This window comes from Podarcis bocagei (assembly GCF_964188305.1).
Source record: "Podarcis bocagei genome assembly, chromosome: 2".
NCBI classification, from domain to species: domain Eukaryota; kingdom Metazoa; phylum Chordata; class Lepidosauria; order Squamata; family Lacertidae; genus Podarcis; species Podarcis bocagei.
In genome coordinates, this window is record NC_138126.1 from 99,584,015 (window position 1) to 99,608,671 (window position 24,657).

Below are 24,657 nucleotides of genomic sequence, written 5' to 3' on the forward strand. Positions count from 1 at the left end.
ATTCCTGCTGTCAGCCCGTATGCAATACTGAGTGCGAGAGACCAATGGCTCAGTATAAAGCAGCTTCCTCTGTCCTCTGCTGCTGGGCTCCGTTTCTCCCTTTGCGATTTACGCAGATGATGCCCATCTGTCCACCCAGGCATTTGTGAGGGTTTGCGAGTGGTATCTGACTGGTCTGCTATGGATTATAATGCATTCCATTGTATTTTCATGTGCTGATTTTATTGGAATGGCATTGTACGTATTGCTTTGTTGTGTGCCTCCCTAGTATTACTGATGAGGAGTGGTACAGAAACGTTTTCAATAAATAAACGTACACACAAATGTTAAGTAAACAAATGTGTGTGTGTGTGTGTGTGTGTGTGTGTGTGTGTGTGTGTGTGTTGGTGCCTAAGGCAGAAAATGTGTCTGATGCTCCCAATGGTAAATATATAATAACAGACAAAATAATTGACAATGTGCTGCACTTTGATGGTACTACGCACACACACACACACACACACAGAGACAGACGCATAGCGATAAGGCAAGTGGAAGTCCTGTCTGTGCTCATTCTTTTCCTTCTGTTTCATTAGTAGGGGCTGACGATGGAAAGGGGAAGAATTGGACAGAAACTTTCCAATGTTTATTACTGTCCTTTCAACGGGGTCAACCACCTGTGCTGAGATTGGGTTAATCTAGGCTGTGTGCTCTGACTGGCTGGCAACATGGAAGGACTCCTCCTCCATGTTTCTAATGGATCTAGGAAGAGACTCATGAGGCACAAACTTCATCAGCTGCAGTGGTGGCAACAGGGGCGAGAGGAAAGGAATGGAGAAAAGGAAGGAAAATAGCAGGAACAGCACAGAGTTCTAGGACTGGGATGGTGTAGAGAACTAGACACTTCTATCCAGGACAACCATAGATTTGATGTACTGAGCAGGTTCTGGGTCCTCCCACCAACTTCTGTTGGTACAACTCCCATCATCCTTGGCCACTGACCATTCTGGCTAAGGCTATTGGGAACTGGAGTCTAATAATACCCATAAAAGGTAAAGGACCCCTGACAGTTAAGTCCAGTCGCAGACGACTCTGGGGTTGTGGTGCTCATCTCGCTTTACTGGCCAAGGGAGCCGGCGTTTGTCTGCAGACAGTTTTTCCGGGTCCTGTGGCCAGCATGACTAAGCCGCTTCTGGTGAAACCAGAGCAGCGCACAGAAACATCGTTTACCTTCCCACCGGAGCGGTACCTATTTATCTACTTGCACTTTGATGTGCTTTCAAACTGCTAGGTTGGCAGGAGCAAGGACAGAGCAACGGGAACTCACCCCCATCACGGGGATTCAAACGGCGATCTTCCAATTGTCAAGCCCTAGGCTCAGTGGTTTAGACCACAGCGCCACCCTTGTCCCTAATAATACCCATAGGACCACAGATTTCTTATCCCCAATGTAGATAAGAACCCCATAAATAAGTGTACCATCCTGGTGTTTAGGCCAGTTTCCCAATGACGCAGTCTTCGATTTAATTTGCTACCACCATCTGCTGGGCTTCATTGCATAGGAAGCCAGATGTCTGTACTTCTTGTTTAGTAAAGATCTGCCATCATTTAAGTAACCATTCTCAAACATGCCTAGAGTAGCCGAGTAGCCCTTACGGTAAATCCGATGCCCACAGTTGCTGAAAAAGAGCCTGGGATGAACTTGCCCTGGTCAAACTGAACCAGCAGTGATGTCTTCCCAACTCCGCTGTCTCCAACCAGGATAGTCTGCGGGAATCAGACAAAAAAAAATCAGGTTAGCATCCAAATTAAAAGGGCCGAGGCCCCATTTCTCTCTTCTCAGTGTACAAATGCTGGCAGCAAATTAACTGGTAACTTTGTAATATTGGAGAGACGTGGTTAGACATGGGTTTGAGCACGACACCCACAGGAATATTTCAGGGGGAGAAGCAAAGTAAATACAGCCATACCTGTTTTCAAACAGCTTAGTTCTTGAACGTTTTGGCTCCCGAACGCCGCAATCCCAGAAGTGAGTGTTCTGGTTTGCAAACATTCTTTTGGAAGCCGAACGTCCGATGGGGATTCCGCGGCTTCCAATTGGCTGCAGGAGCTTCCTGCAGCCAATCAGAAGCCGTGCTTTGGTTTTCGAACGTTTTGGAAGTCAAATGGACTTCTGGAACGGATTCCATTCGACTTCCAAGGTAAGACTGCACTCCAAACAAATAAGTGCACATAACTGACATCTAAGAACAGGCCCTTCATTTCTGATAAATCAGTTGACGTTGCAGCAGTGAGTCCTGGGTAGACCTGGCCTCTGAGAACCTTGTGTTCCAAGTCTCTGTCATTTCTCAGTGGGGTAGATCAGTAGTCCAGCAACAGGAAGACCTAGCATCCAAACAAAGTATTTCTACATACCACTGCAGCCCTCAATCCTGTCCTTGGCTCCCTTCACCTGTTTGAGCCCTTCATTAATTGCACTGCATCTACAACCAGCTTCATAGCCCAGCCCCACCTGTTCTTCCATTAAAAAAAAACCAAAACCTTTGACAAAATTGCAGACGGAGAGTACAAGATTTCAGTCACGCTGACACTTCTGCTTTTTGCTTCCTACAGCATCATGAGAAAATGAAACTGCTGCAATGGCCAGGGCAGGCGAAGGGAATTGGGGAGAAAGCAGAAGCAGAAGAAGCCTATTCACCCTAACTCATGGGGAGGGGGAGGGGGGAAACAAAGCACCGTAAAAGAGAAGTAGCCGTGCATTCAAAAGAGCAGGCACAGAAGAAAGGAGATCATGCAAGTCTGCGGCGATGGTCAGCATGCGGCAATGGCACTTCATTGTGGGAATGTTATTCTTCAACCTAAAAGGTGAGCGGTTTGTGTCTGCCTGTTTACCCTGAATGGTCAGGGACATACAGGGTAAGATGGAAATTGGGGGTAAGCGTGTGATTATTTCTGCAATTTAGAGGCAGCCTGACCCATACACAAGAGATATGTGCCTTCAGAGTTTGCCTTCTGGCAAGATGCAAGGAGTTGCAGCAATGCAAAAGAGCCAATTTTGCACTGGCTCCATAGCTTAAATTTATGGAGTGTGGGGTGGAATTTCAGAATTTAATGCATTCTGCCAATACCTTCAGGGCAGTGGGGGAGGGGGCTGTTAGGAAGGAAGCTGTGTGGACACAGACTCATTTCTGCAGAGTAAAGAGAGCAATTCTCCCCTTGTCACAAGCTGCTCATCCCTGGTGTGGAGAGAGTGTCTCTCTCTACACACCAGGGATGGAATTGCCCTCATTACTTTGCAGAAATTGGTGTCGTTGACACAGGGCTGAAGAGATTGCACCCTCAGTGCAACCATTTCTGTTTGCCTGGTGGAACAACCTGTCCTCTCCGTCCCCTGCACGCTGTTCGGTGGTTCCCCCAGCCACCCACCCGCCCTGAGCCAGTTTGGGGATGAGGCACACAAAGGAAGGAGAGGAGGGAAAGCCCTGCTGCACTACGAGAAGTCCGTGGGTGGATCCAGCCCACTGAACTATCAGATGTGCCCAGCAGCCCCTACAGCTTTGTCTCCTGAGCTGGTTGGGGGAAACGAAGTGCTCTTTCTGGTCTATCTTTAAATAGCAGTGCTTTATCTCCTGTTCTCAGCGCTGATGAATGACCTGTGCAAAGGAAAGGCAGCATTTCCAGGCACCCCAACCTCAGCGCTGGATTAGGGAAGGATGGAAATGCTGGTTGTGTGCGCATGTGTGCACATGCCTGTCTCTGCTTGTGTGCAAGAGTGAGCAACTGCGTGAGTGTAAGATATTGCAGTGCAGTTTCTTGTGGGGAATGTGCATGTGCATGTGCAAGAAGAGTGTGTGTGTGTGTGTGTGTGTGTGTGTGTGTGTGTGTGAGAGAGAGAGAGAGAGAGAGAGAGAGAGAGAGAGAGAGAGAGATTTGTAGGTACACTGTTTGGTGTGCATGCATGTGTGCGCATGTGCACATCCATTAAGCCATGTCTACCGCTGGCATGTGGCATTTGCAAAGTTGGCTACCAATAAAGGTTCTGGGCCCAAAAGGGTTAACCACCCTAGATCTAAAAAAATGAAGTTTAACACTCCTTATCTTTTCAATATGAAGATTAAGAATTTCCCAACAATTCATATGATCACCACCTCCTGCCAACTCCTAGGGACTGAGGGGTCTTCACCCCCCCAATAAAACAGTTGATGGGCATTGCCATTCAAATGGGTGAGTGTGTGTGTGTGTGTGTGTGTGCGCGCGCGCATTGTGTCATGTGATTGATTATGTGGGGCGGGGCTTCCCTTTCCCCCAAATTTTATTCAAGTTGGTTGGCACACACACCCCGTAGCAGTGACTTTAGTGTATACCATCAACTCATCAATCATAGACCCCAATATGAATGATTTAGTAACTGCACCTTCCCTGGCCTGATCAGATCCCCCATATTCTGACTGGAGACTTCAGTGGGAGAAGCAAGCTCATGTCCTATAAAAAGGAAAAGATGACTTCCCATGTTGACATATGCTTCATTTTCTTGTTCTACGGACTAACTAATCATTATCGGTGGGTATGCGTCAGGGTAACAGCTGTGCAGAAATCTCTATCCATGCATCCTTATTGCCAAGGCCACAGTTCTGATCCAGCCATGAAGATGTGTAGAGTAATTTTATATTTTTTTCTGTGATACCAGAAGGGTAATATTGGAGAGCTAATGCCTCACTCCAGGTTTATTCTGCTTTTCAGGTTGCATGTCTGATCTGACTGGTCCTGAAACACTGAGTGGATTTTTGGGCAGGTCACTCTCTGTGAGATGCAAATATGATCCTGGGTATAGAAAATATGTAAAATATTGGTGCAAAGGAAGTCCATGGGGCAGTTGTGAAATAGTTGTTCGGACGACAGGATCCGAAGAAGAAAGGATGGCTAGCAGACTTTTTATCAAGGATAATCATTCTCGTTTGGAATTCACAGTCAGACTGGAGAACCTCACACAGGAAGATGCTGGGATTTACTGGTGTGGCATAGAAAGAGCTGGCTCTGATTATGGATTCCCTGTAAATATTACTGTTCTCCCAGGTGAGTCCTGTTTCCAAGCACCACAGGAAACCCAAAAGCCAAATACAGCTAAAAGGGGAAGGAAACCTCAGAGGGGGACTACGTTCTGTGCACATTAACCCCAATGGTGGTTACTCCTTGGTAAGCATGCTTAGACTTGCAAATATAAAGGAGAGTTGCTACTTTTATACTTTAAAAAATGACAGTCATACAACTCCTCCCCAGTAGCACAAATATTTTGATAATTTCTCGCTTCCCAGAATGAGGTTATTTTATCCTTTAAGCAAGGAGATAACGGTAAACGAAACAAATTTTGTTTTTTTTTTTTTATAAAATTTTTATTGGTTTTTCAGAATTTTTAAAGACAAACAAACACAGAAAGAACAAACATACATGTATAAATTCATAACATATTTTCATAAACCTCTTTTCTGGGACTTCCCCATACCTCCCCTTTCTGCATCCCAATGTCCAGAGTTTTGTAGCAACTCCCAATTGTTACTTTTCAACCTCTGTCAACTTAGTCCTCTCTATGTTCTGATCTTATATCACTGTATCCCTTTGTTTCTAAAAACCACAGCACATTAACATTCATTAAGTTTATAGTAGTCCTTAAGGTAACTTTTAAATTTTCTCCATTCTTCTTCCACCGTCTCTTTTCGTTGGTCACGGATTCTGCCTGTCATCTCAGCCAATGTCATATAGTCCATCACTTTCATCTGCCATTCTTCCAGAGTGGGTAAATCTTGTGTCTTCCAATACTTTGCGATGAGAATTCTTGCTGCTGTTATAGCATACATAAAGAAAGTTCGGTCCTTCTTCGACACCAATTGGCCGACAATGCCCAGGAGAAAGGCCTCTGGCTTTTTAGGAAAAGTACATTTAAGTACCTTTTTCATTTCATTATAGATCTTTTCCCAAAAAGCCTTAATCTTCGGGCATGTCCACCAAAGGTGGTAGAAGGTACCTTCAGTCTCTTTACATTTCCAACATTTGTTATCGGGCAAATGATAAATTTTTGCCAGCTTGACTGGGGTCATGTACCACCTGTACACCATTTTCATAATGTTTTCCTTTAAGGCATTACATGCCGTAAATTTAATACCGGTGTTCCATAACCATTCCCAGTCATCTGACATAATGTTATGACCAACATCCTGTGCCCATTTAATCATGGCTGATTTGACTGTTTCCTCCTGTGTATTCCATTTCAGCAACAAATTATACATTCTGGATAAATTCTTAGTATTAGGTTCTAGCAGTTCAGTTTCTAATTTTGATTTTTCCATCTGGAAACCAATTTTCCTGTCCTGTTTGAAAAATTCCACTATTTGATGATACTGAAACCAATTTTGTACCTTATGCTTCAGTTTCTCATAGCTTTGCAATCTCAACTTATCTCCATCTTGTTCCAAAATTTCCCAATACTTCGGCCATCCGACCTCCATATTGAGTTTCTTCACTGCTTTGGCCTCCACTGGTGAGACCCATCTAGGGGTTTTGTTTTCCAAAAGGTCTTTGTATCTTCTCCAAACATTAAACAATGCTTTTCTAACAATGTGATTCTTGAAAATACTGTTAACTTTATCATACCATAAATATGCGTGCCAACCAAAAGAGTTGTTGAAACCTTCCAGATCTAAGATGTCTGTATTTTCGAGGAGCATCCATTCTTTCAGCCAGCAAAATGCTGCTGCCTCATAGTACAATTTCAAGTCCGGCAGGGCAAATCCCCCTCTTTCCTTCGCATCTGTCAGTATTTTAAATTTAATTCTGGGCTTTTTGCCCTGCCAGACAAATTTTGAAATATCCTTCTGCCACCTCTTAAAACATTCCATCTTATCCAGGATCTGCAAGGTCTGAAACAAAAATAACATTCTAGGCAATACATTCATTTTAATCACAGCGATTCGGCCTAGCATTGACAGTTTCAAATTTGACCAAATTTCTAGGTCTTTTTTAATTTCCGACCAACATTTTTCATAGTTATCTTTATACAAATTCACATTTTTTGATGTCAAATAGACCCCTAGATATTTCACCTTCTTGACCAGTGTCAACCCTGTCTCCTCTTGGAACTTCTCCTTTTCTGCATCTGTTAGATTTTTGCCTAAGACTTTGGTTTTTTGTTTATTCAGCTTGAATCCAGCTACCTGGCCAAACTGTTGTATTATTTCTAACACCTTTTTCGTACTAGCGTTTGGCTCTTGCAAAGTCAATACTAGGTCATCTGCAAACGCTCTTAACTTGTAATGTTTAGCTCCGACCTGGACACCCTTGACCTGCTAAACGAAACAAATTTTGTTTTATGTTGTTGTCAGCTGAGATGCCCCAGTTTGGTAGACCATGAGTCCCTTAATCTCAGGGTTGTGGGTTCAAGCCTCACATAGGGCAAAAAGATTCCTGCATTGCAAGGGATTGGGCAACTCTACAATTCTATGATGCAGGTACAGTCAAACCTCGGTTGTCGAACTTAATCCGTTTCAGAAGACTGTTCGACAACTGAGGATCAAAGGGCGGTCAGCAAAGTCAATGGAGAAAAAAGAAAAAAAAAACCTCCCCAGAAGCCATTCGGCTTCCGAAAATCATTTGAAAACAGGAGCAGTTACTTCTGGGTTTTTGGCATTTGGGAGTCAAAACGTACAATAATGGATGCATTCAGGAGCCGAGGTTTGACTGTATAACATTCACATTAAGGAAATCTATGCTTGCAGAAATGCTTTCTATTACATTGCAGGATTGATTATCAGCAACATCTCAGTGAGGAGGGGAGGGGGACTTTGCTTTTGACTGCCCACTGGATACCAGGCTTCCAGATGACCTGTTTATGGAGCATTCATCCTGACGTGCTTTCAGGGAGAATGGATGACCCTGGCTATTTGATGAGAATTCATTCCGATTTGTTTGCAGAGGGGTTAGATGGCATCGTGTCAAAGCGAACTCTGTCCCACACTTTCCAATTGCATTTTGCCATCACTTTTCCTCGTTCCAAAAAGCCAGATCTTTTGGGAGGCATATTTGTTGCACGTGGCCTCCCAGTCAACTATCACTGCGCAACCTTAAGTTTATGCGTATGTGATTAAATCCCACCCCAAAATAGTGACTGCCTGGAAGCATCCACAGTCAAGAGGAAGCGTAAATAAGACACTAGAGGTTGAAACACTGTCCTGTTCTATTCTCAGAGGGTTGTTTTTTTTACTATGGTACGTGCGTCTTGCCAAGATTGTGGAATGTACTGCATGGCATCATAGTGAAAGTTGTTGTAATACAATTCCTCCTCTGAAGCACAAATATATCTCTGTCAGAAAGGAACCTCCTTAATTCGTAAGATGCACTAGCTCAGTAGTTCATTTACCGGGCTAAAGTTGAGTAGAATTTCCCAGAAACTGAGCAACATGGGCGAGAAAGGGAAGTCTGGGGGAATCCCAGTACTTTGAAGTCACAAGCATCTGAGTAAGATGTTGCGGAGAGAAGCATCTCTCTTATGGTGTGGCTTCAAGGTGTTGTGTGTGTGTTGCCTGCCCCGTGTACTCCTTCTTTGCAAATCTCAAGTGAAGGAGCACAACATTTGAGACTGGTTTTTGGGGTGTGCTTTTTGGAACTAACAGCCCCACTCCCAATGTTCTCTAATGGTTACTGGTAGGAATATTGTGTACCATGTGCACTAAGACATAGCATTGGTAGCATTCAGTGGAATATTCACAGAGAGCTAGCCTACTGACCGGGTGTCTCGTTTCCCCCCCTTATTGGTAAGCATCTGCAGAGATCTCCACATCTGATCAGAGCAACATCCCCGGGGGAAAAGGTTTTAGGCCTCCTTGTCCCTAGGTCCCATTTCATGGATACAAATATGCTCTCCGGAAGCTGCTCTTAAGCCTTGTGGAAGTTAATGAGAGTGGTTCACTGTGGGCTCTTCCACACTTCTCTTTGTCCCGCAATTTCTTCATTTTTGTCTTTTCTTTTGTCCCACTGTTTCCCCAGGAAAACCCGCTGAGGGCTCACTTCTGCTTGTCTTCTGCATAAAAAGCACAGGTTTTGACTTTGCCCCGCAGCTTTCTCCTGGGAAAACAGCCCTCTTTAGTGCTAAATCGGAACGAAGACAATCTGTGGAAAATCCAGTTGTTATTTGTTCTGATTCAGCACTAAAGATTGGGTTTCCCCAGGAGGAACAGCAGGGCAAGCTGAAGTGGGGAGTAAGCCCTGAATTGGAACAAAAGTCGATCTGCAGAAAAGCCCAATTGACATTTGCTCTGATTCAGTGGTAACTACAGTGGTACCTCAGGTTACATACGCTTCAGGTTACAGACACTTCAGGTTACAGACTCCGCTAACCCATAAATAGTGCTTCAGGTTAAGAACTTTGCTTCAGGAGGAGAACAGAAATCGTGCTCCGGCGGCGCGGTGGCAGCAGGAGGCCCCATTAGCTAAAGTGGTGCTTCAGGTTAAGAACAGTTTCAGGTTAAGTACGGACCTCCGGAACGAATTAAGTACTTAACCTGAAGTACCACTGTACCAAGTTTTCCCTGGAAAAGCAGTGGGACGAAAGAGAGACCTTTCACACCCATGTCCAGAAGTCACCAACCAAACAGAAATGCAGATGAGCCGCGTGAATCAGGCAAAATGCTCATGATTTGGTAAACATTTTGAAAGGGGGAGGGGGAGAAATGATTTCAGCCTGCTTCTAGCAGCAGACTGACCTGATCCAATATTTGCAGACTTGCTTGCTACTCAGAATGCAGCTCCAAGAAAGATTACACGTGTCTGTGGATTTTGCAATTTCATTTTGGTGCACTAAAAGTGCACATAAAAAGTTAGTTTTCAAGTTAAAAATGACTGTGTACTAAAACATGCATTTTGCATTGAAATGCATTGGAAAAAATGTGTATTTTTCACAAAAAAGCCCATATAGAATGCATAGGTTTTAAATGTGGACTTCTCTTCCATTCCTTCAAAAGATCTGCACAAAATGAGATGGAGCAGGACTATAACTGAGCACCAGCTAAACTGAAACAGGATGGAATTACGCTACTGAGTCCATCGTTAATCACCCCCCTACACTTCCTCCCTCAAACTATTTCAGCTGTTGCATGCCTCTTAAAGCTAATATTCTATAGAGGAGTGAAAAGTGACCTATGTGCAAATTTAGATATTAAGCTTGCCCTCAAAATTCAAACATTCCAGCTGTTCAGGAAGGAGAACAACTGTATATTAGTGACAGTGGTGTAGCATGGGTTGTCAGCACCCGGGGCAAGGCAAGTAATTTGCGCCCCCTAACCCGTAGATTTGCGCCCCCTAACCCCCAGATGTTGCGCCCGGTGCGGCCGGCCCCTCCTGCACCCCCCACGCTACGCCACTGATTAGTGATCACAATGCAGAGCCCTTTCTGCCACCTTCTCCAGTTCCCGGCGGCAGGTAGACTTAACAAAAAATCCTGAATGTTTTCCTAATCACAGGTGACTCATGAAGTTTTGTTTTGTCGACACTTGCCGATTTTATTAATGGTGCTGCTTTTTTTGTTGTTCCATTTTTTCATGTTTTTAAAAATTAACTATAGTTCAATATATTTTTTAGAATACTTTCACCAACCAACCAACCAACCAACCAACCAACCAACCAACCAACCCACAAGCAAACAAACACACAAGCTCTCTCAGTGTGGCAGAATGCCACAGAATATAAAATGCAGAAAAATAAAATAAAGGCACATTCGTGCTAGCTAGCTATTTATGTGAAGGAAACGAGTGGTTTAGATGCTGCAAGGGGAAGGAAGCAGCAGAACATACTGGGCAGCTGCAGCCACAGGAGAAGAACAGACAGCTTTCCTGGAGCTGAGTTTGTTTGCACAAAACTGGTTGGAAAGGGCTGTGGAGCAGCCATGCAGCAAGAAACCTAAGGAGTTATTAGGTGTACCTGAAACACTTCTCTTTGTTTCCGGTGAGCAACTCATATTTCCCCCCTCCACGACATACTGCTTTTATGAAATATTAATATTCTTTTCATGACATCTATTTAACATTATTTTTTTTAAAAAAAGAACAGAACACCAGAATTGCTTTCAGCATTGCCTTTTTTTAAAGACACCAAGAGAACCGGGGCAGAATGTCCATTTGAAGCTCCTCCCTGCCTTTCCTTCTCACAGCACCTTGTGGCCCTCCATGCCTGGGGGGCCCTCTGAGAAGGTGAGCACTGGCGGAGGAATGGGGGGGTGGGGGTGCAGTCCACCCCGGGTTTCTTCCCTGGGGGGGTGACATTGCTGTGCCACCTCCAGGACACTGGCCCCGCGGGCAGCTAGCTCCGCCCCTGAGTGCACAGCATGTGTGCCGCTCCGGGTGCCAGAGCAGCTAGTCCCGCCTCTGAAGGCGAGGAGCGTGGCAAGGAGCGAATGAGCTTTCTCAGGGGGTCTCCTCTTTTGTGGAATGTGCTCCTCAGGAAAACACGCCTGTGGCACAATGCATTGGACAAGACACTCCTGTTTGCTCAGAATTCTGGTCTTTTAACTTAAGATTGCACAGCAATATAATTTGTGGTCTCTTTGTGCTCATCTCTTAGTGGAGTTGAGTAGGACCCCTCTTTATTGTTGTTATATTATTATTATTATTATTATTATTATTATTATTATTATTATTATTATTATTATTATTATTATTAACATCTGTTAGTCACTTTATCTTGCCCAAGGCAACTCAGAGCAACTTACAACCAAAAAAATCTAGCCAGCTTGCATTGCATAAAAGGTATGTCACAAAATCAGTTAACACAGGGTGTCTGTGTGGGTAGGAAGTGCCTTTAAGATACAACCTCTCACCTCAAGAGATTTGACTTCTAGAGCTCTGCAGGTTGCTAAGGTTGTTCAGTTGTTGTTGACTTACCAACTCTTGGAATCTTTATTTTATGGTGTTTCATTCTGTGTATTTAGTTTGAAATTATTCAGAGGATGTTTGATATGCTATATATTTGTTAGTCGTCACTTAGGAAAGTGTGTGGTGGTTGTTGTTTTTTTGGTAGAAAGCAATGAATAAATGACAGTACCTACTCAGAAGCAAGCCCTCACTGAGTCTCTGCCCACTTACCTGGGAGTAAGCCTCCCTGAATTCAGTGGGACTTACTTCTGTGTACATATGACTGCAGTATTAATGAAACTTATCCATGGTTGTATATTTCTAATTTTTTATGATTACTCCAAGATTATATTTTCTATCTTGTGTTGAATAAGAACACAATGCATGAAAACTGACACTGACTGATAGAATTCCAAAGTACGCCCCCCCCCCCCCACTTTGGCCTAATGTGCCTAGTGTTACTTTTCCATACAGAAGGAGAGGGTTGTGAGTGTTGTTTACTCTGTTCTTTTCAGGTCCTTTCTCTGGATTACCCATCATCAGTAATAGTACAATGAGTGGACCTGTGGGTGGGTCGTTATCTGTCATATGCCGTTATTCAGAAGCATATGAATCCTATCTGAAATTCTGGTGCAAGGATCTGAAATACCAGTGCAAGAAAATTATTGAAACAACAGAATCATCTTCCCTAGTGAAACAGGACAGATTCTCTGTCAATGACAATCGTAGCCTCTGCCTATTTACAATTATTACAGAGAACCTGACTCTGGATGATACTGGGCAATATCGGTGTGGGGTAAATATATCACTTGGGTCTGATGATTATTTTCCAGTCACTGTGGTTGTCTTGCAAGGTAAGTTCTTTCCCTGACTTTTTGAGACAGATTTGGAAGTCAATATTCATGTTAGTACAAAAAACAAGGGGTACACGTTACGAGCTAAAAAGCAAAAAGTAGACAAAAGCATGCAAAAGGCTGATTCGAAAATTTAATTTATGTGAATAGTAGTGTTTTTGGCATCAGATGCTCATGAGCAAAAAACAGATGGGGTAGCTAGCATAAAGTTTTGTTGTTGTTGTTGTTGTTTAGTCGTGTCCGACTCTTCGTGACCCCATGGACCAGAGCACGCCAGGCACTCCTGTCTTCCACTGCCTCCCGCAGTTTGGTCAAACTCATGCTGGTAGCTTCGAGAACACTATCCAAGCATCTTGTCGTCTGTCGTCCCCTTCTCCTTGTGCCCTCCATCTTTCCCAACATCAGGGTCTTTTCCAGGGAGTCTTCTCTTCTCATGAGGTGGCCAAAGTATTGGAGCCTCAGCTTCAGGATCTGTCCTTCCAGGGAGCACTCAGGGCTGATTTCCTTCAGAATGGATAGGTTTGATCTTCTTGCAGTCCATGGGACTCTCAAGAGTCTCCTCCAGCACCATAATTCAAAAGCATCAATTCTTCGGCGATCAGCCTTCTTTATGGTCCAGCTCTCACTTCCATACATCACTACTGGGAAAACCATAGCTTTTACTATACGGACCTTTGTCGGCAAGGTGATGTCTCTGCTTTTTAAGATGCTGTCTAGGTTTGTCATTGCTTTTCTCCCAAGAAGCAGGCGTCTTTTAATTTTGTGGCTGCTCTCACCATCTGCAGTGATCATGGAGCCCAAGAAAGTAATATCTCTCACTGCCTCCATTTCTTCCCCTTCTATTTGCCAGGAGGTGATGGGACCAGATTCCAAATCCATCCTTCATCATTGTACATACATATTGCATAAAGGGGACCAGGAAAGATTTTCTTCAGTGAGGCTTGTATGATCATAAGATTGTAATATGTATATACACTGATGAAGGATGTATTTGAAAACGGGTGCTTTATGCTAGCTACCCCGTCTGTTTTTTGCTCATTATCATTTCATGCTGAAAACACTCGTATTCATGTTAGGGCATTGGGTACCAGAGGAGGGGGCCCAAGAACTGGCCCTCCCCACTTTTCCATTGCTATTCTCTGGATACAATGATTTTGCATTCAGTGGCTCAGGGCATTGATCCCACCTAATACAGTTGGTTCAAATGTTCAGGAAAAGGACATTTTGCATTCATCCCAGGCCAACAGGCAGGAACTGCAGAGAACTAGGAGGCTGTATATTGAAGCAGCAGAAGCCTATGTCATGTGAGGATGAACAACCTAAGAATGGAAATATACTTTGCAATCCAAAATTAAGTACTTGTCACACAACAAGCAACATCCTTTCCCTGCAATCTCAGATTACTGGAATTGCCCGAATGCTGGGGAGGAGCTACAGCTAGACCAGGAAGGTGGCGGCAGATGTGAGGAACACCTGTCACTCTGTTTCCCCAGGAAGTTCTCTTGCTTTCGTTTTGAAGTTCTTGTACAATTCCTCACCTACCAAGCCATAGAAAAGCAAACCTCAGTTGACCACAACTGTGTGTCAGACACATGACCATGGAAAGAGCTCTGCGGTCATAGTTGGAACACATATTGAATGTGGGACCATTGACATTTGCCTTCTGTCTTGTGCAATCGGTATGGGAAACTACTTTACGTTATGACTCCCAGACCAAGTTGGTCCTTGCTCAATAAATATATGTTGAAACAGTTCACAACAACTTGTTTCAAGCAGTCTACTCTTCATATTTGAATTCATATTGAGGGCGACAATTGCTCATGCACACCCTCTAACTGTCCCTATTGTAAAGGAACATTCCTGGATTTAAAGAAGTCATCCTGGCTTCTGATTGGATCACGGAATGTCCCAGGGATAAGTCAGTGCTTGAAGCCAGTGCTGGCACTTGCTGTAGTGCTGCGCTCTTCCATGAGTCAGCTGACTAGGGCCACACTCTGGCATCCCTATTTTCATCAGGGGAATGTCGTAGGGTATGCTAACATTGCTCTGATCTACCACCACTTCCCTCGCTTCTGTACCAGCTTCCCTGTAGAGCTTTCTATCCATTGTGCTTTTTTGATTTTGACTTCAAGCATTGCAGTACATGTGGATACTAGGCCCTGTGATGGGCAAGGATCAGTGGCGTAGCGTGGGTTGTCAGCACCCGGGGCAAGGCAAGTAATTTGCGCCCCCTAACCCGTGGATTTTAGCACCCGAGTGCGAGCGCGCCCCCCCATGTTGCACCCGGTGCGGCCGGCACCCTTGGCACCCCCCACGCTACGCCACTGTTCCAACGTTCAGCTTCACTGGATGCCCACGAGTTATATTGTACAGAGAGAGGGATAAAAACTTTCCTCTCTGTCCACTCTCTCCTTGCCATGCCTTAGTTTTGCAGGCTTCTCTCCTGTCGCCTCTTGCTTGCCTTTTCTCTAAACTAAAAACAAACCCAATGCTGCCGCCTTTCCTCAGGGCACCGGCTCCATCCCCTTGCTTAGATTCCCTCTACCAAAGCTGAAAGCAGCCTGAAGTTCCTCCTGATTGTGAATGGGAAACAGCTGGCGAAGCCGGCGGCCTGCCAGGGAAGGGATCTCTTCCTAACCTGCTCCACGGAGCCCGTTCCTTGCAAGCGCTCTGTGTCCCTCGGATGGCGAGCGCCTTTGGAAACGCGGAGCAGGCGCTTGCCGGTGAGCAGCCCCCCCCTTTCCCAAGCTAATCCTTTTAAAACCGAAAGCCCCTTAACCCGCTGGTGAGAGGCTTAGCTGGGCCTCGCCCGCCCACCGGCTTCCTCTTGGAGGTTTTTGGGGAGCGCAGGGCGCTGCGAGGCCCGGCGGCGTGTCGGGGTGCGGAGGCTGCCCGTGCTGGCCAGGCGTCGGTGGCGGCGTCGGCGCTGCTGCAGCGGCTGCTCCTCCTGCAAGCAGTGAGTGGAGCGCAGCTGCAGCGGCGGCGGGGGGCGCGCGCGCTAGGGCGCAAGGCTGGCGGTGGCTGCGGGGAGCCCGGCGGAGGAAGGAACTTGTCCCTTCCCTCTGGACTCGCGCCCCCCCCCAGATGTTGCGCCCGGTGCGGCCGGCACCCTTGGCACCCCCCACGCTACGCCACTGGCAAGGATTACAGGTGTTTTGTTTTTTCTTCTTCTCAACCTTCTGCTCTGCCACTCTGAGGCTGGTGCCAGCATGAAGGCAGGTTACCTGACTCTGCTTTACCTGTGAGGCTGAGATCTGGGTCAGGAAACCTCATGCAAACAGTTGGCTGTGTGTAACATCAGAGGTTGCAGAAGATTCTCCTCGCAATACTGTTCTTACCACAGAAGAGGAACAGCAAACTCATGCTAGTCCCCAGCCCCAGACATTACACCGCTCGCATCAGTAAACGGTTCAAGCAAGCAGCTATTTGCACAGGAAAGAAAGCTGATGTATCATCTAACCAGGGCTCCTTCCAGACTAAGCTATTTTATGCGTAATATTCAAACACAGACCAGGAAATTTAGGTGGCGCAACCATAGTAAGTTTCATGTTTCTCTGCAACAAATCCATTCTCCCGGCAATTTGACTTTTTGAAGGAAAGAAAATGCACTAGAAAGTGTGCAGTAACACTTAATTTGCCTTGACGTCATACAACTTCCCTGCAAAGGATTACGAATGACTGCTCAATGAGCAGCTGACATTGTATAACCTCCTTGCAAAGTTTATGCAAACAGATTGGGATGAATGTTCAACTAATTGGCCATCTGGAAGTGCCCTGGCTCTTAGAAACTGAGTGAGGCTCGGTTTCAATGATGACAGATGTAGGCGGCGGTCCAGAGGAACTGGTGGACTCATGATGCCTTCACACATGCACTCTTGACTGTACAATATAATGGTATATACATATAGAGAGGTGGGATGAAGTCTGTGTTTTTGTCTCTGTTTTAGAGCCTCTCACTACTACAGTAGCAGCAGCAGCAGCAGCAGTAACTACCAGAGGCCCAGACTCAGACTCTGAACCACCAGGGTAAGGACGGAACAACAGATGTCTGTCAAAATGCTGGTGTAGGGAAATCTAAGACGCATTTCCATTTGTGGTTTCCAGCTTCTGTTTGCTTCTGCTGTGACACAGTGCTGCTTTGTGTAAGGAGCAAAAGGCTAGCTAACCACTGAGCAGTCCATGAGAAGTATTTCACATGTTATGTTAATTCTGACACGGAACAGAAAACATTTGTTCTCCTAATTGCCAATTGGGAATTTCGGCAGGATACTTTCAGAGCAGGGGTGAAGAACCAATGATCCTCCAGATGTTGTTGGACTACAGTGGTGCAGTAGTTAGAGTGTTGGACCAGGGGCCAGGAAGACCAGGGTTCAAAACCCCACTGAGGGATGAAGCTCAGTGGATGTCCTTCAGCCAGTCACATCCCTCAGCTTAACCTACTTCACACCATTGTTTGAAGATAAAATCGGGAGGCGAGAGCCATGGATTCCACCTTGAGCACCTTGGAGGAAAGTGGGATCTAAGGGAACAACTAAATTATTTCCAACATCCCTGATCATTGGGCAATGCTGGCCAATGAGAGCTGAAGTCTAACAATATCAGGAGGGCCATTGGTTTCTCCATATGTAGAAGGAAAGAGATCTGCAAGAAGAAGGGAGAAGGGGCATTGGAGATGTCAGTTCCCAGTCACGCAGCAGCAAAAGTAGGGAGTGGAGTTTATCCTTCCCCTTTATCACAAACCGAAGGGGTTTCTCTCTTGCGGAGGATCATTCAGAGCTTCCAAATTCTATCCAGCAAGGTCCCATTCACATTGCAGAGCTATGTGCCAAAGAACAAGCAGCAACCAACGCATCATGTCTCACATACTTCCTGCCTTTTTCATATCCCAGCCTTTTCATCACAATCCTGTTGCCGGTTATTTTTCTGGTGCTGGTGGTGCTCTTAGTAGCAGCATTGCTGCTAATGCGGAGCCTAAAGAAGCAAAAAGGTGAGTGGATGTGTGCAGGAAGTCCCTGCATTTTATCTTTCCTGTCTCATCCTTTCTGTCTGCCCCTACCTTTCCATCTCCCATGCCTCTCCACTGTCGTTTCTGGTTTCCTCCATATTTTCAGGTCATTTGAACTTTGCGTGACCTCAGACTCCTGAAATCTGGTTACGCGTCTGTTAAAAACTGACTGAAGACCTCCAGTGCAACCCTGTATATGAGCTATCCTACTGGGCTGGCACTGGAGTGGGACGTCATTGTTTTCTGCAATTTTTTACTTGGTTGTAAATTGTGTTGGGACTTTTTTTTTAGTGGGCAGCAATACACAAATTTAATAAGCTTAATCTAACAAAGTGGTGTGGAATCTTATGTTTTTAAACTGATTATACTGCTGTTCAAAGCCTGCCCTGGTCTCTACTACAATGAAGGGCCTGCTCAAAATATTTTAAATACAGTGGTGCCCCGCAAGTCGAATGTCTCGCAAGACGGAAAACTCGCTAGACGAAAGAGCTTTCCGTTTTGGAGGTGCTTCGCAAAACGAATTTCCTATGGGCTTGCTTCGCAAGACAACAATGTCTTGCGAGTTCCTGCTATTTTTTCCCCTTTCCCCTTCTTTTTCTAAGCCGCTTATCAGCTGATCCGATCAGCAGATAAGCCGCTAAAAGCTGCTAATAGCGCTAATCCGCTAATCCGTCAATGGGCTTGCTTCGCAAGACGAAAAAACCGCTAGACGAAGAGAATCACAGAACGGATTCTTTTTGTCTTGCGAGGCACCACTGTAAGTGAACAGACGCTTCCTTTGGCTGAACTTGTATACAGTTATAACTACAGTTAATATAGTTCTCCAGCTATAGCCACTCAATGCAGCTTTAATTGCCCCAATATCACACCCAGGAGCTACTTATGGAGGCCTTGAAAATTGTTTTATTTGTGGCTACCTAAAAGTAGCAGTGCAGAAGAGCAGATAGCAGAAGTGAAACTTTCTGAAAACTGGGTTTCTAAAGCACGTTGCTGTTTAGGTGATGCTGTGCTGAGGCAGAGGAAGGAGGTGGAAGAACAGAACAGCCCCTGCATGCAAAACATCTGCCTCAACCCAGACCAATACAGAAGTTGGATTAGGAGGGCTGAGGAAATCTGTACCCACTTTCCACAGCCAGCTACCCACATCTCCTTTGAGAACATTTCCTTCCTGCTATGTGAAGATACTGTGGAGATGCTCATTCTTTCCAAATGCTTGTTTTCCTATTTCCCTGACCTGCTTTTAAAATGAAATGGGGAAAAAAATAGTTTTAAGACACTGATGTGACATTGCAGCCTATCTGCTATCTTTTCAGCTGCCAAAGCATGTGGGGATATCCTCCTGTCTACGGTAAGTGGCAAAAGGACTTCTCCCTTCCCTTCCCTTCCCTTCCCTTCCCTTCCCTTCCCTTCCCTTCCCTTCCCTTCCCTTCCCTTCCCTTCCCCTCCCCTCCCCTCCCCTCCCCTCCCCTCCCCTCCCCTCCCCTCCCCTCCTCACTTTTGCCTTCAACCTCAGCAGGCTTGCTGAACCAAATTCTTGCTCTTCCCAGAATGCTAAGAGTAGTTTCAGGGAACATTCACTTTAAAATGCCACTTCCCTTGACCCACGCTGATCCACTCCCAGGACATCCTGTTACAACTTCTGTGGAACTCGGTACAATAGGGTACCATTTTCTTTCAGGTAGCTTACTGTGGTGCTATACTCAGACAGTTCTTGCACCTGTTGTGAACCAAGATTGCAGGCGATAGCTCCGTGTGCGGTTTTTTGGCCACGTGCAAATGTCTTGGGGAAACATATCCTGAGATAATGCTACAGATACAAAGGGGTATGGGGGGGGGTCTGCTCAAAGATACCAAATGGGACACCGTGTTGTTTTTGGTTTAATTTCAGGCTCCTAAGCGTGCAGAAGGCAATACTTCTGGTAGAACTGAGAAGCCAAAGCAGAGACCTCACCACAAGGCAGCTCCGCCCAGCTCCCACCAAGCAACAAACCACACAGAAGAAGTGGAATATGCAACCGTGATGAAAGCTTCGACTTCTGCTTCTCAGTCAGAGGTTCTTCCCTTGAGTAGAAAATTTGCCAATGCTTTTTGCTCTTTTTATATCCCACCTTTGATCTCCACGCACGTTAAGGGGGCAGCGCCTAAAAACTTATATCGTTTTTGAGCGCATCACAAAGGCAGTTTTGGAAAGACCCCTGTTGCTTCGTGCAACTGATTTCCCAGTGAGTGATTCACAAAGAACCCTGGGGAAATGCATACGCCATAAATTATAGCCCAGACCACGACCACAACGACCACCACCTAGTAATAGGTTTCTCAAAATATATGCCTCTGTTAGTAGTGCAAAATTGGTCTTAGTTCATTTTGGTCTGCATTAAGTCTGGCGATGCCAGGACTGCATAAATAGTAGGCGAGATCCACACGAGCTCTCTTAGGTCCAGCGCAGGAGCATGTCACTTACTATGCATGTGCCCCAAAGTGTGACTGTCACTGCTTATATTGGACTTTAAAGACACATTTGGTTGTCCTTAAGTCACAATGTGGTGCTGTAGTCGACAGAGGTTTTACCATGATGCAACAAACTCCCAAAAGAGTGGGCCAAAGCAAATTTGGGTGAATGTTGGTTGCAACACCACACATTCCCCACCATCCCTTTGGGTCTTCCTTCTTCTGAAGCATCGCTGTTGGTCAAAGCTAGACATGGGATGCTGAGTGGCATGAACGTCCATGGCAATAGTACTCCCTCATGGCAGAGAGATCATGCATGTTTACTCTCTGTACCACAGCAGTGATGACTAGAGTTTCCAAGCCACTACTAGCAAATTCTGCCAAAGTACAATCTTGCAATATGTTATGCAAACCAAGAGTGTGTGCACTTGTGTTGCATATTATGGGATTATCCTGCGCTTCCTCCAAGGAACAGGATCTTTGACAGGCTCTGAGAGGCTTGTGGGTTGACTGTCGTTTGAGAGCCTGCCTCCCTGCTTTTTCCATTGGAATAGACTGTTTGCCAGTGTTGATGAGATTCTCCCTCCATGTTTGAGACTTGGGGCTCCCTGTCAGGTAGGCTATGCTGAGAGAAATTAGAACCCCCCAGTTTTCTGGGGTTTGGGTCTGACTCTCCCCAGTCCAAATAGAACACACTGCTCATTATAACAGGGATGGAGAACCTGTTTTAGCTGGAGGCCCACATTCCCTTCTGCACAAACTACTTGCAAATTTTACCTTGTTTCTGCACACCCCTTGCACACCTCCAACCAGGCAAGCAAGAGGCATAATCGGAGTTCACGGACATATGCCAGCCAGGCAAAAACACTCAATGAGAATGCAAAGCTTAGCCAGTAAGTGGTGTGGCCTGGGGACAGTCCCAAGGGCCAAAAAGAGAGGTGTGGAGGGCCACATTTGGCCCCTGGGGCTGAGGTTCTCCACCCCTGCACTACACAACGCTGCCTCCTCGCACCCTGCAATGCTTTCTTTTCTTGCCATAGTCCCTGCCTCCTTGACCAGTACTGCTGTTATTTTTTCACTTTCTAGGTTCCTACAGCTACAGAACAGGTATCATATGCCTCCTTAAGTTTTCAAGGTCCAGTTGAAGAAGCTACGTATGCCAATATGTAGTAGGCACCCAGTTCAAATCCTGATAACTATCGAGTACTGTGAACTGAAAAGGAAAAATAGTTGGAACCTTCCTCGTGGAACACTTTCCCTTTCTGCTCCTCTCCCCTTCCAATAATGGACTGTTGCAACACCTTGTCACTTATAGGGGTATGACTGGACTCCACACACTTGATCCCCAGTGGCCTGTGATGAGTTGTAGCTGATCCTTACCACTGCAGGAACCTCGGAAGCAAGCTACAGTCAAGAAGCCATGTTAAACTAAGCCTGCCTGCCTGCCTCAAAGGAGCAGTCTAATAAGCTGTGATGTTTTCATAGGTCCCTGACAGGGATGGAACAAGCTCATGCCTGGTTTGCTCAAGTTCTTTCCTAAGGCCATTCCATTTTTGTGCTTTTTTTTTTTTAACAACAGAAAATTATTTAAATGTTTTATCACAAGATAATATTTAAACACATTCTAATTCATTGCAAACATTTGGAATCCTAAAGTATACATTTAAAAAGCCTGTGCGTATTTTTTAAATGTATCTATAAACCAAGAACTAGATTGCAAATCTGAAGAAGTGCAAAATCTATGGGGTGATCTGGATGGGGTGGATCAGATCAAGTTGCATTGGAATCAGCAGAAATCAGACTTCTCAAGCATCCCTTGCTCTCCACACCATTTCTCTTACATCAATGAGTTTTACGTGTTGCCATGATATTGTACGACCGCTGCTGTGTGCTTGCCTGTGAGTCCATTGCTATCTGTAAGGTACCTTTGATATCAAGAGCCAATGAAGTATCACAAGCTGTTTGTAATCTGTGTGCATTTCTGCATGATTGTTACTGTGGTGCTTTATTCGAAACTTCAGAACTGCTGTTGGGAAATTCTCCTGGGATGGGTGCAATTAAGAAACAGGACACAAGTGGTTTCTGATAGTGAGACAACCAATCAAAAGCTAAAGTCTGGAGTGGGGAGGAGAGGATATACTCAGCCTGGAGGCTCAGAACAGTTCTTCATTGGTGGGTGCTTGCTGGCTGGGGGATTGCAGAGAAAGTGGAAGTATCCAGGCACTATTGCCCAAGAGGCTGTTTGGAAATATCCATGGCGGCGTGAGCTTGAATTTCCTTCTGTAATTGGGAACAGATACTCTGTTAAGTTGCTCCTTACTTGAAGAGGACGCTGGATCTTGTGAATGGCCCCAGGAGTCCTCATTAAAGCAGGCAAAACTGAATCAGCAGAATACCGAATCCTTAAAGAGCCAGGTCTCCCTGCTCAGGAAGCCCCTTCCTTGTGCGTATCATTTTAAAAGCATATTGCATTTCCATACTTCGCTTACTGAAAACATCCCTCTTGCTACTTAACATGGGAGGTACTAATGGTGCAATCTTTTATGTGTCTGCACCCAGAAATAAGTCCTATAGTCTTCACACTCTAGTACAGGGGTAGCCAATGTGGTACCCTCCATGTATTTCGTTGGACTACAACTCCCATCATCCCTCCCCATTGACCATGCTGCCTGAGGCTTATGGGAATTTGTAGTCCAACATCTGGAAGGCACCTGTGAGCCATCCCAGCCCTAAAGCAAGTATGTCAGGACTGCAGGAGGCTGCTCCCACCAATGACAAGCTGGGCTTTGGATCTTCAGAACTCACTCCACTTGGTCCAGTAGCCTGTCCTGCAGTATTGAACTCACGCTCCCTAACCATCACAGAGAAAAACAAAATTAAGGCTATTACACACTTACCTGGGAGTGTGTTATTTAACTCAGTGTGGCTTAACATCTTAGTAGACATCAGTGGCATAGCGTGGGTTGTCAGCACCCGGGGCAAGGCAAGTAATTTGCGCCCCCTAACCCGTGGATTTGCGCCCCCTAACCCTAACCCCCAGATGTTGCGCCCGGTGCGGCCGGCCCCCCCTGCACCCCCCACGCTACGCCACTGGTAGACATGTATAAGATTGCCCTGCACAGTTGCCTATTTCAGCCAGAGGTGGAAAATAAATTCCAAGTCCTCAAATGCATTAGAAGCATTACATCGGCTTCAAAGGTGGAAAGAAGCAACGATCCCGACTGAGGAAGAATGGCAAGCCAAACTGCTGGATTATGCCGAAATGGCTAAACTAACCCAGAGACTCAGGAATCAAGAAGATAAAGACTTTTAAAAAGAATGGGAAAAATTTATAACCTCTCTAGGAGACCATTGTAAACGAATTAAAACATTACAAGTGATTTTTAAAGTCCAGCTAAAGTAACAAAGTTTATGGATAATTAAGAAAAAAGAAAAATATGGAAACTGCATTGATGTGTAGACTTGGGGATGGGGGGGGAGTAAAGAGATTAAGAAAATCTCAAGAAAGGATTATATAAATTTGTAAAAATCAATAAAAATATTTTTTAAAAATTAAAAAAGAAGCATTACACCAGCTTCTTTCCTCAGTCCTTGTTTTCTACAAGAAACAAAACCCCATTGGCCATTTTTGTAATCCAGGGGTTCCTCCAGATTACCTATTTATTGAGCACGCGCCCCAATTTGTTTTCACAAAATTTGTGGGAAGATGATAGATCCACTGTTTATTGGGCTTTTGTTCTGATGGCAGACATGAGATGGCATCACATTAAGCAATTGTTACCACACTTTCCAGTGTACTTTGCCAAACTTGGGGGGGGGGTATTTTGCTTTTTTGCTTCTTCTTTTTTGGAAGTGGGTTTTCCACAGAAGAGCACCAGATCCACTTTCATTGCACAACTAAAATTTGTTGGTACAAAACTGAATCTGGCCCACAAGATAGTGACAGTCTGGAAATGGCTCAGGAACATTCTTGTGTACAACACACTGAAGGAACGCTTAGTACTTCAAGCTGATTGGAGAAGGCAGACAGGAACCATATTGGCTAGGGCTGATGGGAATTGTAGTGTGGCAACATCTGGAGGGCCACAGGTTCCCCACCACTGAAAGAAGTAAAGACCTCTGGAAAACAATGCATGGTAGCAGGATACAGGCAGTGGTTGCATGCACCCAGCCTATACCTTCAAAGCACATTCAAAACACAGCCTTTCCCTCAAAGAACTCTGGGCACTATAGTTTACCCCTCACAGAGTTAGAATTCCCAGCAACACTCAAGAAAATACAATGCCCAGAATTCTTTGAGGGAATTGCTGTGCTTCAAACAGTATAATGTGCGCATAGCCAATGTTTGCATGGACAGGTGGAGTACCCCCCCCCAGTTGACCCCCGAGTGGAATAATGACTCAAGACAACGTGCTATGGGATTAAAATTGGCCACAACTTCATTAAATTGAGCATATGTTCAAGCAGAGAGCTGTTGGAG

The 24,657-nt window shown here is 45.3% G+C and overlaps 2 protein-coding genes across 6 annotated transcripts in view; one reads left to right on the plus strand and one right to left on the minus strand.

Annotated features, from left to right (window-relative positions):
• RAB37 (RAB37, member RAS oncogene family) overlaps positions 1-24,657 on the minus strand; it is a 72,396-nt gene that overhangs the window by 37,309 nt on the left and 10,430 nt on the right. For both annotated transcript variants that reach the window (XM_081184657.1, XM_081184660.1), the window contains exon 2: positions 1,636-1,746. In XM_081184657.1, coding sequence (XP_081040783.1) covers positions 1,636-1,746 — 111 coding nt within the window. The remainder of the gene's footprint in view (positions 1-1,635; positions 1,747-24,657) is intronic.
• CD300LF (CD300 molecule like family member f) overlaps positions 2,545-24,657 on the plus strand; it is a 96,176-nt gene continuing 74,063 nt past the window's right edge. Inside the window, exons 1-8 of one of the 4 annotated variants that reach the window (XM_081184639.1) lie at positions 2,545-2,844; positions 4,720-5,052; positions 12,386-12,724; positions 16,672-16,750; positions 17,614-17,711; positions 19,043-19,077; positions 19,618-19,782; positions 21,264-21,745. In XM_081184639.1, the coding sequence (XP_081040765.1) occupies positions 2,787-2,844; positions 4,720-5,052; positions 12,386-12,724; positions 16,672-16,750; positions 17,614-17,711; positions 19,043-19,077; positions 19,618-19,782; positions 21,264-21,347 (1,191 nt within the window). In that variant the 5' untranslated portion in view covers positions 2,545-2,786 and the 3' untranslated portion in view covers positions 21,348-21,745. Of the gene's footprint in view, positions 2,845-4,719; positions 5,053-5,106; positions 5,173-12,385; positions 12,725-16,671; positions 16,751-17,613; positions 17,712-19,042; positions 19,078-19,617; positions 19,783-21,263; positions 21,746-24,657 lie in introns of those variants that run through there. The other 3 variants (XM_081184641.1, XM_081184643.1, XM_081184640.1) reach the window with 3 other exon arrangements.